The 14,352-nt window shown below is 35.4% G+C and overlaps 2 protein-coding genes across 2 annotated transcripts; both read right to left on the bottom strand.

The window, feature by feature from the left end:
• Positions 1-401: 401 nt before the first annotated feature.
• On the bottom strand, positions 402-2,905 carry LOC108374251 (uncharacterized). The gene is made up of 3 exons (XM_017630232.1): positions 2,801-2,905; positions 2,406-2,700; positions 402-2,333 (listed from the first exon to the last, which is right to left on the bottom strand). The coding sequence occupies exons 1-3, from the start codon at positions 2,903-2,905 to the stop codon at positions 613-615; spliced, it is 2,121 nt and encodes a 706-aa protein (XP_017485721.1). The 3' UTR covers positions 402-612.
• Positions 2,906-11,889: 8,984 nt separating this feature from the next.
• On the bottom strand, positions 11,890-13,717 carry Cp7Fa (Chorion protein a at 7F). Its single transcript, XM_017630230.1, has 4 exons — positions 13,519-13,717; positions 13,261-13,452; positions 12,475-12,695; positions 11,890-12,406 (listed from the first exon to the last, which is right to left on the bottom strand). Exons 1-4 carry the CDS (start codon positions 13,573-13,575, stop codon positions 11,890-11,892), a joined length of 987 nt encoding a protein of 328 aa, XP_017485719.1. The 5' UTR covers positions 13,576-13,717.
• Positions 13,718-14,352: the final 635 nt, after the last annotated feature.

Genomic DNA, 14,352 nt, shown 5'->3' with positions numbered 1-14,352 from the left:
TTTTAATATTGCACAAAATTTGAAACTTGGATTTACACGGGTTTTGTTAGAGGGTGAACTATATTTTTATAAAAAAAATAACCAAAATTAAATAACAACAAAAATAATATGTTAAAACTTGTCAAAATGTGGTGCGGCAATAATTATTTCGACCACTGTATTATATTTATTTGTGCCTTCCAATAACGCCCTCGATATAAGCTTAGAAGAAAACTTACGAACATCTCACATTTGTGTATAGAAAAATTCATTTATTGTAAAAAAGTGTGGATTTAAATCCACTCTTTTAAAAAGAAGACACTTCAAGTATGTAGGCATTCGCTCGTGCTAATCGCCTTCGATCAATAATAGCCACCTGGTTCACAGCTACGAAAAAGAAAATAAAAAATAATAAATTCCAATAATGAAATTTTTAATATTAATTCGTCTTAACAATAATATTGCAGCTGAAAATTTATTATTAACTATATAGTTGCAGCTCAAATTACATTTAAGTATTTACAGTTATTACTACTAATTAGGGAAGCAGGCAGGTCGCTCAAAGCGCGTTGTGGTATCTACTAAAAATTTGTTAAACCAAATTTTAAAATCATAATTGCTTTTGTTGGGGGTTTAGTAGTAGAGCGGCGGCTGGAGGTTGTGCAGCTGCGGTGGTAAACCATATTTGTGTTCATCTTCTTTGCCAAACCATAAACTCAACCGACCATCGATAAGTTTTTTAAGAAATGCTACTGTTTCCAGCTCTTGCCACGGTTCGGGATCCACTAACGCGCCACCAAAGTGCGATGAGGCATCTATAAAAGCTGGATGTCGATAAACAATGTCGGCGATTATCTTATCGATTTGTTCGTTAGTAATATGTTGCACTGGATAGTTTTGGGCTGCTGCATTTGGCGGCGTATCTTGCGGGTAACTGCTGGAGTAGGCCGGTGTTGGTGATTCTAAATCGCCATCATATCGCAATGGCATCGCGTGATGATCTAGCGGATCTGGCACCGACAATGTGGAGGTCACATCACGCATGTAATCATTCCATTCTAAGTACTTACGACCCATGCGATCGTCAAAATAGGGCGACGTTGGCGCATTTTCTGCTGTTGGCTGCGCTGCTGAATATGCAGATTTCTGCGAGTATGTCGGTTGTTGTGGTTTGTAATTTGGGTTAGTGGAAAACGGTGGCGCTGACGGCAAATTTGCGCGGTAAGCTCTTTTCGTCAACAATGCGGGCAAGCACTTGCTACAGCTGGGGTTTGCTGATTCAGCCGATGACGCTGACCCACCGGAATGATAGTTTGCCGCTTGGCGTTTTGTGTATGAAGAACCGATGTCATTTTGTGCGGCAGAGTCTTTGTGTGTTTCTTTGTCTGAGTTTTCTTCGTTAATGGTCATCTTCTCAGTTTGTGTAAATTGGTTATTATCAGTTCCTTTATCTGCATTGGCGTCTTCATCAGCAATCCTATCCGTATTCATGTCGAAGATTTCGTCATTGCTGCTATTGCTGTCGGTGTATGTTATGGTGGCGGCCGTGTTTTCGTTGACTTCTTTGCTGCTTACAGTGAATTCGGTTGAGCTAGGGTCGCTGCTGCTGCCGGGGTTGTCGGTGTTACTATTTGTTGACTTGGGCGGGTTGATGGGGCGCTTCGATCCACAGTCGAAATAACATTGACCTCTCTTAAAATTGGGCTGCAATGTTTCGGGCATGAATTGTATGATTTCAGGCAAAGTCAGATCCATCTGATCACGTTCCTTTTCTAGCAGTTCGTACTCACCCTTGATGTCGCGCTTCACTAGCCGTGAGCGTTGACGTTTGTAGTGCGTCCTCTTCGCCTTTCGCTTCGTTTTCTTCGCGGTTTGTTGTTGGTCTAGCTGCTTGTTAGAGAGGCCATCAAAGTCAAAAAGGCGGCGCGGTGTATCGGACAGATTTTTGTGGTATAACTTTACAAAGCGACCTGGGCGTTCCCTGGTCATCTTGCGTGGTCGGAAGAGAGTGCGTTGTAAATCGCGTTTACGACGTATATTAACAGCGCCAACCTCCGCACCGCCACTGCCGTCTTTGACGTAACCATCATCCTCATCACCACCACTAGCAGTTTCGAAGTTCATAGCCATTGGTGTCATGTCACTTAGAGAAGAACCCCTTAGAATTGCATTTGGCGAATATGGAGTTGAAGCCGCGCGACAACGATTGCATTTACAGTTCGGTCGCCGGCACTTGCATGGAGGTTGGGATGGCATATTGTCGAATACATACCTATAGAGCGGTTTGGTGATGCCGCATTGTCCACAACGGCAGGTGGACGGGGCAGATGGTGCGGTATCACTATCTTCGCAATCTTTAAGAAATTAATTGTTATTATCATTTATCATTCGTACGCCTGCAAACACTCGTTTAAATCGAAACTCACCGCCCTTTTTGACTGCCACACGATCGACTTTGGCGAACAGATTTAATGTGGACGGTTTGGCAGGCTTCGGTGTACGTGGCTCTTCGACTGTGAAATCGAAACTGTATGTCACTTTCGCTTTTGCTGGACGCGAAATTGGTACGTCCACCTTATAACCGTACTCGCTAGGCGTATACGGACATTTCTTTGATTTCGGCACACTTGGCACATTTACGGTATAGTCCAACTTCGACGGGCAATCACAGCCTTCACCGGTATAGATGACTTCGATCGGTACACAATGGGCCAAAGCAATCTATATGTAAAACACATTGTTGGTATAGTTATTTTTGAAGGGATTCACAAAAAAAACAAACAGTCCATTAATGCATTGTTGACGGTAGTAGCCAGCTTACCAAACCCAAGCAAAAAAATAATGCTATCCACGCCAGTTTTGCATGCAAACCCATTTTCGATATGTTATTTTCACGTACTAACTGCTTGTCATCCGGTAAATTCATCTTTATATAAATCACAACTAGTAGCTAATTTTTGCTGGTAGTGTCTTAAATCTTGAATCAGAGCAATGTGTTGTGAGCTTGAATTCGTCGTGTTTGTGGCTTCTAGCATGTAAGTTGTTTTCAATATTTTTCTTCCAATTTCACTCGACCTTTCCCACTTGCTCGAATTGGCAAGACAAGTTTTTGCAAATCGCACGTTGTGTAGTGCGGAAAAATAATTAAAAAAATGTGCGCTGTATCTTCATCTGAACTCTTCTGGCACGCGTTTGGGTTCAACGACGGGAAGCGTTGCTCATATAAACATGCATTGTTGTTGGTGGATGAGGGTGTTTTGACGCAACATATTTAGAAATTTCGAAGTAACTATGTATGCGCATATGTATGTATAAATAGATACTGTTCTCTTCGCACCTCGATCAGTAAGAAGATACCATTGTACAAATGCTTCGAAGCGTCTTTCCATTTGCAATTTAACACTACGGCGGGAAATACAATTTTCGGGTTTTCTATATACAGGTTTTATAGGAAAAGCATTATCTAAAGCAAAACTCTTGTAAGTGAGACCAGTGTGGTGTGTGTGTGTTAATTCAACGTTTCTCTTTGACAGAAGTTGCGATATCAGACCGAAATTTTTCTTATGTTATCGTTAGAAAACTGGGGAAATCACACTTCTCATAGCCCGAAATTAAAGTGATCGAGATTTCATAGATCAGATATTTTAATTCAGGTTATATGAAAAATAATATTCCAAACTTTTGGGCCCTGCTTTAGGTACAGTGATCATATTTATGGCAACCGAATACGTGACAAGACTTATTGTTCCGAATTTTTTTCCCCATAATCTTCCTTTTCCAACTTTTAGCCTTCTGCTTTTGAGTTGAAGTTGTTGAAGAAGCAATTATTCATACAAACAGAAATAGTTTTTTTTTCGTGATTTCACCAAATATGTATATAGTTATCTTCTCTTTTTCACAAAATTTGAAAATTGCGTCCACATCGAGGCATATTGGCAGATAATTGCATCATGACAAAAACAGAAAGCAAAAAAGGGCAAACAATTCGCAATTTACCCGAAATTCTGAGGGTATACGAGTTAAACCTTGTTTCTTATTTTATTTTTTTGATTTATTTTTATTTTTTTATCTCAATTTCTTGTTTACGCTCTCGCTGCTAGTGCTTACTGTAAAGGTTTAACAAACCTATGTACAGTGAAACCCGCTTAAGTACCTCCCGCTTAAGTAACCAACATTTTTGGTCGCCGTGAATATTGTAATGTAATCTGAAGAAAAGCCCACTTTTAAGTACCTCCCCGCTTATTTACCCAACCCGTGTAAGTACCTACATTTTTCGTACCCCATTTACCATTTTACTTAAAATTTTCCCCTTTTAAGTGCTACCGCAACACGTTCGGCGAAAAATTCTAAAAATTCAACGGTAATTTTTAGCCACTTGAAACTTGCACATTATTACACTAAAATTGAATGAGCTATATAAACACTTCTGAGAAAAAAGTTTGAAATCTTGATGAAATTTTAAAATTTCAAAAAGCTGCCATTTTTCGTGAGGTACTTAAGCGGGTTTTACTGTAATACTGTTTCATGAAAATTACTTCTTAATTGTATGTGATGTATTCTGGAATTTGTTGAAAAGTTTTTCTTTTTTTCATATTAATCCAATAGAATACTCTCGGTAAGAAGACCACCGTTGCGAGTAGGTAGAGCTGTAAACTGCCTCTCAGAAGGTTACGAGATCGAGGACAGATCGGCGGGGACTTTTTCAATTTCTAGTTTTAACATTTAATTAGACAACGTTATAAAAAACCATAAGATTTCTTTTTGGTTTTATTAAAAAGATTTGCCCTCTGGAAGCAAGAGGAATATATTCTTAACAAAAAACCGTAGATATCTTATTATTTTTGTTCCATTTTATTGGGTGCTTTTCTCTCTATGCAATATCATTTTTTAGACATTTCATTCTCATGACGAATAACAGGACTGTCCACTTATAATACAGGACGCATATGCGGCAATATTGCTAATTGATAATCGTTTAAGGAATATTTTTACAGCACATAATTTTTAGTGCGTACAAAAGTAATAATTTTTGCAATGTTCTCCCTACCCAATAAGCATTTAGGTTTGATTTGAACTTGCGGTAAAGTTGAGAGTTAACGTACCTCTTAAACCTCGCAACTTTTTTTCTCAATAGTTAGTACCTCAAATGGAGAATTATAGCATTCCTAACAATGTTTTTTTTTGTATGGCAATAATTATGATCCTCAACTTGATCGCAAATATAATTACAGAATTGGTCTCAAATGTACCCTGGCGATTGAAAGTGAGTGCATGGTGATTTTTGTTAAATATTTGCATTGCTTTTCAAGTTAAATTTTTTTGTTGGTTTTTTATAAAAATGTGGTTCGTGCTTTTACCAAAATTTTACCAGTCAAACTTTGTATAGATTTCAGAAAATTGTGAGTTTTATAAATTCTGTATAAAATTTGAAAGTTTACGTATGGCTCATTCCACGGTAATCGATATCGAACAAAATGAAAATAAACTTACGAATTTGATTGCAATATTTTTATAGGTAAGAGTTAATAAATCCAACTTTGAAGGCCGCAACCCAAAATTTCGTAATTTATCTTGCAATTAGATACACTTCTTGCACAGTGTCAAAAAGCGACGAAAGTACGGCTATGTTGCGGGCGTCTATGTACGAATTGCTTTGAAGTATTCATCTCCTTTTCATTTTGACAAGAAAATAAACATATATGTTGGTCACGCCTGTCACATGTCAAACCCGCCACAAGCAAAGTTATACAAGTTTTAATAACCTCGGCCCGGGAATGCTACGATTACTGATCTGCTAATCTGAAATGTGTAATATAGTTTAATCGACTTGGTTTTACCAAACCAGTTTCCACCGTTTTTTTTTCAAGTTTTTAAGGGAAATCTCTAAATACCTAGCTTTAAAAATATATCCTAGTTTATTCGGAGGTGATCAGTATATTATATTTTATTCGAATAAATAAATGTCTGGCGCTTAAACGTTTTCTACGTGTTTGGCCGCTATTTGGTCACTTTTTTTTGATGTTGCGGGGTTTGAACTTGAACCACAGGCCTCCCGAGTGGCAGTAGGCACATCTAAGCATTCGGCTGTGGCGGAAGGTGCACTACTCAAATCCGAGAAAAAGTCAGAAAAAATTCAGTAAAGTATTAAAAAAAGTTCAAACAAACTTTGAACTTATTTTGCTTGCTCTTTTCTAAATAAAGCTATCTTTAGTTTTATTGTAATTTTAGTCATGACTTCATACCAACATAAGCATTTTAACTGTATGAAAACTAACCAAAATAAACCCGGTTTATCCGGTTTTTTCATAAAATCAAAATCGGGTGCCGGTTTTTTCAAATTGCAATTTTTCAAATAACTCAAAACCCGGTTTTGGAAAAAAGGGCAAATAGTCGAACACCTTGGTACCATATACCTGGTGGTGAGCATCTATGATAAAGCTAATCATAAAGAGATGTTGCTGAAGCGATGGTAAAACTTGGGCGGCGGTTCTGCTAAGAGCAAATATTGTTCGCGCGAAATCGTTTTGCCAATGAAATGCCTACAATTGGTATGTTGTGGTTTCGGTAAGCCACTTAACCAATGTACTCAGATCCGTTACTAGAGTTCACTCTTTAAGGCAAAACTGTGTGCGTTTAAGCCAAAGTGCGCAAATGTGAAATATTCGACAATTCTTTACAACAAACATATGGCAACGTTTCGCACTTTTATTTTCGCACAAACGCACAGCTGAAACGCTGAACGCCTTAGCTATACTGCCACAGATACAAATAAACCATTACTTCAATTGTCGCGGTAGAAACAGTATGTATCTCATTTGGTTCATATTTAATACTTAATATTTAATACGGTAACTTAAAAAATATTTAGCAATAACTTACATTTGCATCAATTTTGAAGCGAAGAAAGAAAAGACAAAACACGGAGACAGAGAACTGTCAATCGAATTAAGAATGTGCCCGTGGGAATGGAATAGTTCGCGATCGTAATTGGGGAAGCGAACAATGTAATTCAGGGTGCCGTGGGAAAATCGTTTAATTTTTTCTTTTTGATTCACAAAGTATTATCCTAAAGACTAAACTATGCAAAGTTTTAGATCAACCAACAAAATATTATCCAATTGGTTATTTAAAATTTGTTTAATTTTAACGATTTTTTATGGGTTCCCCCATTGCATTTTTTCGGTTTTTGGGGGACCCATAGAAAATAGTTAATATTAATAAATTATTAAATAAACGATTGAGTGTTTTTTCTGAAAGTCTCCTGAAGAGAAAAAGAGTTTGCCGATTGAAAGCTTTGATTTTCTAGTATTTCTACGAAAAATAGTTTTTTCTCCATATGAAATACATGGTAAACTGTGAGCGCTTTGAGCCACCTCTAAATCTTTTTTTATTGACCTGAAACTTTGCATAGTTTTTTAGTCTTTAGGCTGTTCACACATTTCTAGGGGGTGAGATCGAAATAAGGGTCACCCTAATGTACATATCACATTTCGCTAATATTCTGAAAACATTTACCAGTCTTCAGTTGTGACTGCTTCGTCAGCATCTGACTTCCGCATTAATAAAATTATAGGCCACTTTTTCTTATCACTACTACATATATACAGCTTAGTATTCAGCTTACAAGAAAAACCAAAAAAAAATATGCATTTCAAAACCGCTCAAGAAATGTAAAAGAAAATGTGTACTAAGTATATGTACATACAGTGACTCAAACAAGTGACCACGTGTTGATTTTTTAAATATTCATAAATTTAGATTTTCTTTTTCCTGTAAAAATATAGCTTTAACCAAAATCATATAAGCCACAGTTTCAAACTTTATAAAAAATTTAAGAAAATTCAACATAAAATACGGGAGAGCTTTCGCAACAAAATTTAAAAATTCGTCTTGATTCTGTTTTAAAATGGAAAGTTTTTTCACAAATTTTTTACTAACAATAATTCGCCAAATAATTTCTTGCCAGGAAAAAGCCTTTTATGATTTTCAACCTCTTAAAATGCTACAGTGAAAAATTTAAATTTTCACAAAATTCTAATAGTATGAGAATTTGTCCCTCTCGCCCTCAATACAGAAAAATGTTCTTATATTTATTGCTTTGAGAAAATGTACAGCAACGGCAAAGAACTTTTTCAAGCGACATCCCACCATGCAAAACATGAGAAATAGGCAACAATCGTCAATGGCAAAATATTGGCGACTCGCCGATTTACACAGCGCTTACAAGCCAAACCAAATGTGTCAGGTTTTTCTAAAGCTTTTTAAAACCAATTCTTCATTCTCCTTCCCGTGGCTGTTTCAGAATTTGGGTAATCTGTAACGTCATCAGCGTTTTTCAATTTGAGTTTTTTGTAATTCATTTTTAATACTTTTTTTCCGACTGGTTTGAAAAATTTGTGCTTATAGCGAGCTAAATATGTGGATATGAAAAATAAATTATTATTTTCCAGGAATGAAAATTTTGAACAAAATTGCTGCCAGACCTATCGTGTTATTTATTATTTGCGCATCGATTCTCTTTATAGCTCGACGTTGATCATTTCTGCTGGAAATCCCTGTTGAAGGAGCTTACTCTTTGACTTTAACAGGCCTATTCTGCTTGTAACCAAACATTTTGTAACAAGCTAATTTTGTTACCAACAATTGTCACCACTTGCAACCGCAATTCTATTTACCTTGGTAACGTTTTAATTTATTCAGCAATGGAGTTTTGTTGAAATTCTGGTGTTGCATATTTCACGGGGAAATATTTTGTTACCTGCTCATGAGATGGTAACAAAATTTACCGGTTANTTTCACGGGGAGATATTTTGTTACCTGCTCATGAGATGGTAACAAAATTTACCGGTTACAAGAGTGTGGGAAAAACGAAAAGGGTTTAAAAATTGACAGTAACTTTACTAACCGGTAACAAAATTTTTGTTACCAACGCAGAATAGACCTGTAAATAGCAAAGAAGGGTCAGTTTTATCACAGAAGTTTTTAGCCAAGGATTCAATGTATATCCGTATGAAAAAAATATTGCCCGACAGGTAAACAAAATTACTGTTTTTAAAATTTTTGCTAAAAATAAATTCTCCAAAGAGCCCCATTTGAAATTATTGAAACGAATATATGTAACATCAAGAGCAAATCACGAAAATTTGATTAAGAATTGCAGTGCACACTTTCTTCTTTTGTGTCTAGTAGTTTTTTTAAGATTGGTCCAAAAAAATCATAATAACGAAAGAAACCAATGCAGGTATTTAAAGCACAAAAAAAAAAATTTTTTTGTTAAAAAGGCTGCGTTCGTTTTGACGCACCTCAAAGGTTGAATAGCTTAAGAAATAATATGTTTAAAGAAATTTTTATCAAAGTTGATATGACATTTGACTTGTTATGTTACACAAATACTCCCATGACCACAGGCAAAAATATTGGCTACAATTTGTCATTTTGTTTGCCATATACATATATGTACGTTTTATCGGTGCACTTGCACAATATTCGCATTCACAAAAGCTCCGCATTGATTATTGCGAATGCGAATGCGAATGTTAAAATTAATGCAGAAGTTCCGCGGTTGCGAATGCGGATGCGAATATTCGCAACAACCCTGGTATGTATGTACATATTTTTTGAATATCAAGGAACATAAATCATTTAAAAAGAAGTGGCTACTTAATAGCGTTTGTACAACTTTTATTAGCTGGGGCCTAAAAATATGCACATTCTTTCTGTAACTGCAAAACTGTTAACCCGACTATCTATTTATGTATTTGCTTATACATACGCATGTAATCGATTGTGCCATATGAAGGCAAAGGGCCATAAATAATTTTCATAAGTAGCTTTTCAAAGAAACTCTTATTAAATGTTGTGAATACCACACACGGCTTTTCAATAATTTTTCTTTTAAAAATTTGTTTTTTTTTCTATATTTGTACAGTGTGACCAGTGTATGTTCATGCAAAGTTGTATTTGGAAAAGTTGAACGGTTAACAATTATAATTTGAAGTATAAAGATTGGATTTAAAAGGTAGTTCTTCTATTATTTGATTAAAAGAGATATTTTATTTACAAGTTTTGAATAAGAATATACTCGTCACGGTGTAAGTATACCACCCTAAAGCTTCTTTATGCTCGTATCTCTGCACTAACTGACTTTTTTCAAAGAGTGAAGATATTCACAGCTTCCTGGTTATCTGACCATGTATGAAGTTGTATTTTTTTCAGCTTCCAAAATTAAAATACACGCAAGGAAATGATATAAACAGATACCTTTATAACTAGGATGTGCCAATACACTGACAAAAAAAATAAACTATACCGTGCTTGTTTCAAACGAAAACACATGTGATTTGGCGCCTGGCGATCCTTGTTTACTATAAAAAAATTTTGTGTGGCGATTTTTTGGTTTGAATACGCTTTCGGTCCTCACTTTTTTATTATCCTTTAACATGGAGAAACCACAGTGAAATTATACCAGGCGAAGGTGACTGAAATAATAAAAGTCAACTTTTTAATCTAATTTTATATCAAAAATAATTCTTGTCTAAAAAATACACAATAAAAGTCATAACTGTTAGTTTCGCTTCTGTTACTAAAAAAACACTTTGCAGCCCGTTTATACCGAAATCCTTGCTTCTTAACTCCTCTATGTCTAAAAAACTCGTGAAATTTTGTTGGTCCCTTGAATTACGAATTATAAAGATTGTATTGCATCGTTGTCCATGTAACTCCTTCCTAATATTTTTTAATTCCAATAGAAAATTCTACTCGTTTTTTGACTAAGCCATTTTTAGTACCAATATACGCTCCAATACAACACATTAAACAAAGAAAACGTAAATAATAAGTTTTTATTAAATTAATATTTTATTCATATTACATTAAAAGTAAAAAAATATCGCGTAACAATTTTTTAAGGCTTACGTTACTTACAGAAGTATGAACTACATACTTATGTATGTATGAATCGTTTGATGGTCTCTTTTGTTAAAACTAGGCTCTACGCCATCGTACAGTCTCTTAAGAAAAAATCACAATCAGCTGATTGTTAAAAAATGCCTACAGCTGCGATCACCAGTTTTCGGGAATTTTCGTTTATCTAAAAACACCAGGGACCGTTACAGTTACAACTTTTATTAAAAAAATCACTCTTTAACAATTATTTTTTGACTTTTATTTAATTACTCTTTAAATAACCGTTATTTCTGACTTTTATTTTATAAATCGAAAATAACAATTATTTTTGATTTTTATTTAAATAATCTGCAAATAACAGTTATTTTTAATTTTTAAATTATATGTCTTAAATAACAGTTATCGAAGACTTTTATTTATAAAAGTCATAAATAAAAATCAGTCACTGATCTTTATTTTTTCAATCATACTTATAAAAGTCATTTGAATAAGTCGTAGTAAGCTTTTGTTTTCCAACACCTTAACTGCGAAAAAGGTTAATGACTTTTATATGATTGATTTAAAAAATAAAAGTTGGTCACTGATTTATATTAATGACTTTTAAAAGTAAAAGTCACTGACTGATTTTTATTGATGACTTTTATAAATAAAACTCTTCAATGACTGTTATCTAAGCCATATAATATAAAAATTAAAAATAATTGTTTTTTTGGATTTATAATATAAAAATCAAATATAATTGTTATTTTTTTTTTTAAATTTTGCGTAAAAATTGCAAATAAAAATTTATTTTGAAATTTAAGTCTCGGTGCAAAACGAAATCTATTGGTATGTTTCACTTAGTTGTAGAACATTTCCTTCATAGTGAATTTTTCCATGACAGTTTTCATCAATAACTGTTATGTTCGGTCCCAGAAAAACACTGAATCAACCAACACCAATACACTAACCATAAACACGCCTACAATCTGCCACTTATAGAACTGTACGATGCTCTACGCTCAACTAATAATATTCAGCTGTATCCTTCTTTTGTTTTCTTTTGATATACGCCGCAACGCGTCCAGGTCTATAACCGCAATCCACCGTAACTTTATCCGGAATCGCTTGGGCTTCATTCGAATAATAATCATCACTATGAGCTGTAGTGATCTTACGGAACTTTGGATTCTTAAACTGTTCGGGTACATAGCCCAATTGCTGATATGTGAGGGTAGGTGCGTCAGGCGCCTCCACCACTTCCTCTTCTTCGGTTTCGATCACTTCCTCAGACGGCGGCGATGCTGAGAGTGTGGGCTTTTTGTATGTAATTACATCATTTTTCAACTTGAAGAGATTCTCCTCGGGCACATTGGAGAAAGTAATCTTTTTCATACTATCAACTGGTTGCTTTGCAAAGCCATAAGCTAACTTGGCTTCGGGTACCGCAACCGCTTTAGTAGCTTGCAAAGCCAAACTGATGCTTATAGGATCAGCGGGAATGGAGTTACTCGTCGTAGCTTTGGGTTTTGCATAAGTTATACTGAAATTGACAGAAATAGAGGTTTAGGGTAAGGAAATCATTTTTGTGGAATATATTTTTAGACTTACTCAGGCAGAGGATATGCAGGTGCTGTTGGTGAATACCCACAACCGCATGCGCTAGGCGCTGGTGGCGCTGGCGGTCGGGGTGGTAGTGGAGCCGGCTTATAATAATCAGTGCCATATTTGGGCGTTGAGGACGCTGGTGGGTGGTAGTTGGGCGAGGGTGGATAATAGTTGGACGTAGGCGGTGAATTACAATTGCATGTTGGATATTTTGGCGTTGGCTTCTATTCGAATAAAATTATAGAAAGAGGGTGTTTTAATACCAGTTGTAGCGAATTAAAAACTAAAGCGCGCCGAACGCGTGCGGTTGATGGNANANAAAAAAAAAAACCTGAGGCGCGCCAATTTGTTGACACAAAACGCACGTTCAACTAGTGAAATGATGATTTCGATGTTGTTTGTAATTTGATAATGTGTAAAACAAATGATTATGATGTTGGCAGCGAAGTCTCGTACAAACTCTGCCCTAAATGGTAAATAATGAATGTACCCGATGCATATTTGTTTGTATGTAGGTATTTATGCAGATGTCAGCTGAAAGATCGCTGTAAGCAAGCGCACTTTTATATATGTACATATATGGAAATATGATATGATTGTCGAACGAATTATTTACTGATCGCTTATTTATGTGCTCATAGGTAAATATTCGGTTTCAACATTCTCTAGATTAGTAAGACGTTTATGCAGACGATTGATGTGTTCATGCTTGGCGTTAATCACAGCTTCGATTGCTTTACGCTTTAGTAAATTATTCCATGTCCAAAACCATTGGAACGTATCACGTACTTTGTTACATGGCTTGGGCATTGTCGCCGGTTCAACGAACACTTTATTGCATGAGCAGGTGTCACCGATGGGTTTGAGATCCAGGTCTGGATTCGGATAGACATAGCGTGGTTTGGGACGCACAAATACCGGTTCCTTGTGCTTGGCACAATAATCGACACCCTTCTCATTGCAAACACAGCCGGCATTCACCTGTGGATGTTTGGGAAATTTTCGTTAGTGTTTGTGTTTTTGGCTTCACTGATATTCAAAACTCACCGAGAGCACAGCTAGCGAAATTAGCACTAATGCACAGCATATAATTTTTCCTGGCATTTTTATGTAAAAATGTGCACAAGCGTATAAATGAAATATTTAAATTTGCTGCAATTATTTCACCACTTTTTATTTTTATATTTTCTTTTTCAATAGATTCGCTAAAATGCACTTTTATCTTACGCTTCGATGTCGCATATTCTGTCGCTGTTCTGTCTTTGAAACCGTTGTATAAAGAATTGTTGTTTATATATCCACCACTTTTCTGATATCCAAATCTGCCGCTGTACTAACTACATCATCATCCACTTGGCAGCTTCGTGCAGAATTGCGTGCTTTGAATTCTCGTTAAATTTGATAAGAAGTCGTGGCAGCTACGAGTAAGCCAAGTCATTGGTGTTACGACATTGCTAATACGTAGTAAGTAGTTGGTGCAAGCGATTTGAATAGGGACTTACAGTGACTCAAACAAGTTTTCACATGTTAATATAACAATGTTTTTCAAGTTGCATTTTTTTGATATTTTTTTTTTAAATATACATAAATATATTATGTAAAACAAACTTTCAAATTTTAATCGAACTTAGTATCTGAATTTTTATATATCTTTCATTAAAAATACTGTTCTTGTTAAACAAAAACCATACATTTAATCCATAGATCAAACTGTATACAAAACTTTGAAAGATTAAAAAAAAAAAATCATCAAAATTTAGAACTTTTTTGGTATGCAGTTTTATAGTCGATAAAATTTTAGTATAATAAGGTATAAGTTTCAGAATTTCTGATGGGAAAAAATGCGCAACACCATTCGCACAAAGATTTCAAAAAATCATT

Source organism: Rhagoletis zephyria, unplaced genomic scaffold, assembly GCF_001687245.7.
Source record: "Rhagoletis zephyria isolate East Lansing unplaced genomic scaffold, Rhagoletis_zephyria_1.1 Rzeph_scaffold_07518, whole genome shotgun sequence".
NCBI classification, from domain to species: Eukaryota; Metazoa; Arthropoda; class Insecta; order Diptera; family Tephritidae; genus Rhagoletis; species Rhagoletis zephyria.
The sequence above is the reverse complement of the archived record's forward strand: the minus strand, read 5'-3'. Positions and strand labels throughout refer to the sequence as shown.

Bases quoted from the DNA above. Each gene is read 5' to 3' on its own strand.
- Cp7Fa (XM_017630230.1), bottom strand. From the start codon at position 13,575: ATGCCAGGAAAAATTATATGCTGTGCATTAGTGCTAATTTCGCTAGCT. The intron at 12,696-13,260 runs GTACGTGATACG...TTATTCGAATAG, and splicing joins TGCCCAAGCCATGTAACAAA to AAGCCAACGCCAAAATATCC. The intron at 12,407-12,474 runs GTAAGTCTAAAA...TGTCAATTTCAG, and splicing joins CCTGCATATCCTCTGCCTGA to TATAACTTATGCAAAACCCA.
- LOC108374251 (XM_017630232.1), bottom strand. From the start codon at position 2,905: ATGAATTTACCGGATGACAAGCAGTTAGTACGTGAAAATAACATATCG. The intron at 2,701-2,800 runs GTAAGCTGGCTA...TTTTACATATAG, and splicing joins TATTTTTTTGCTTGGGTTTG to ATTGCTTTGGCCCATTGTGT. The intron at 2,334-2,405 runs GTGAGTTTCGAT...AATTTCTTAAAG, and splicing joins TGTGGCAGTCAAAAAGGGCG to ATTGCGAAGATAGTGATACC.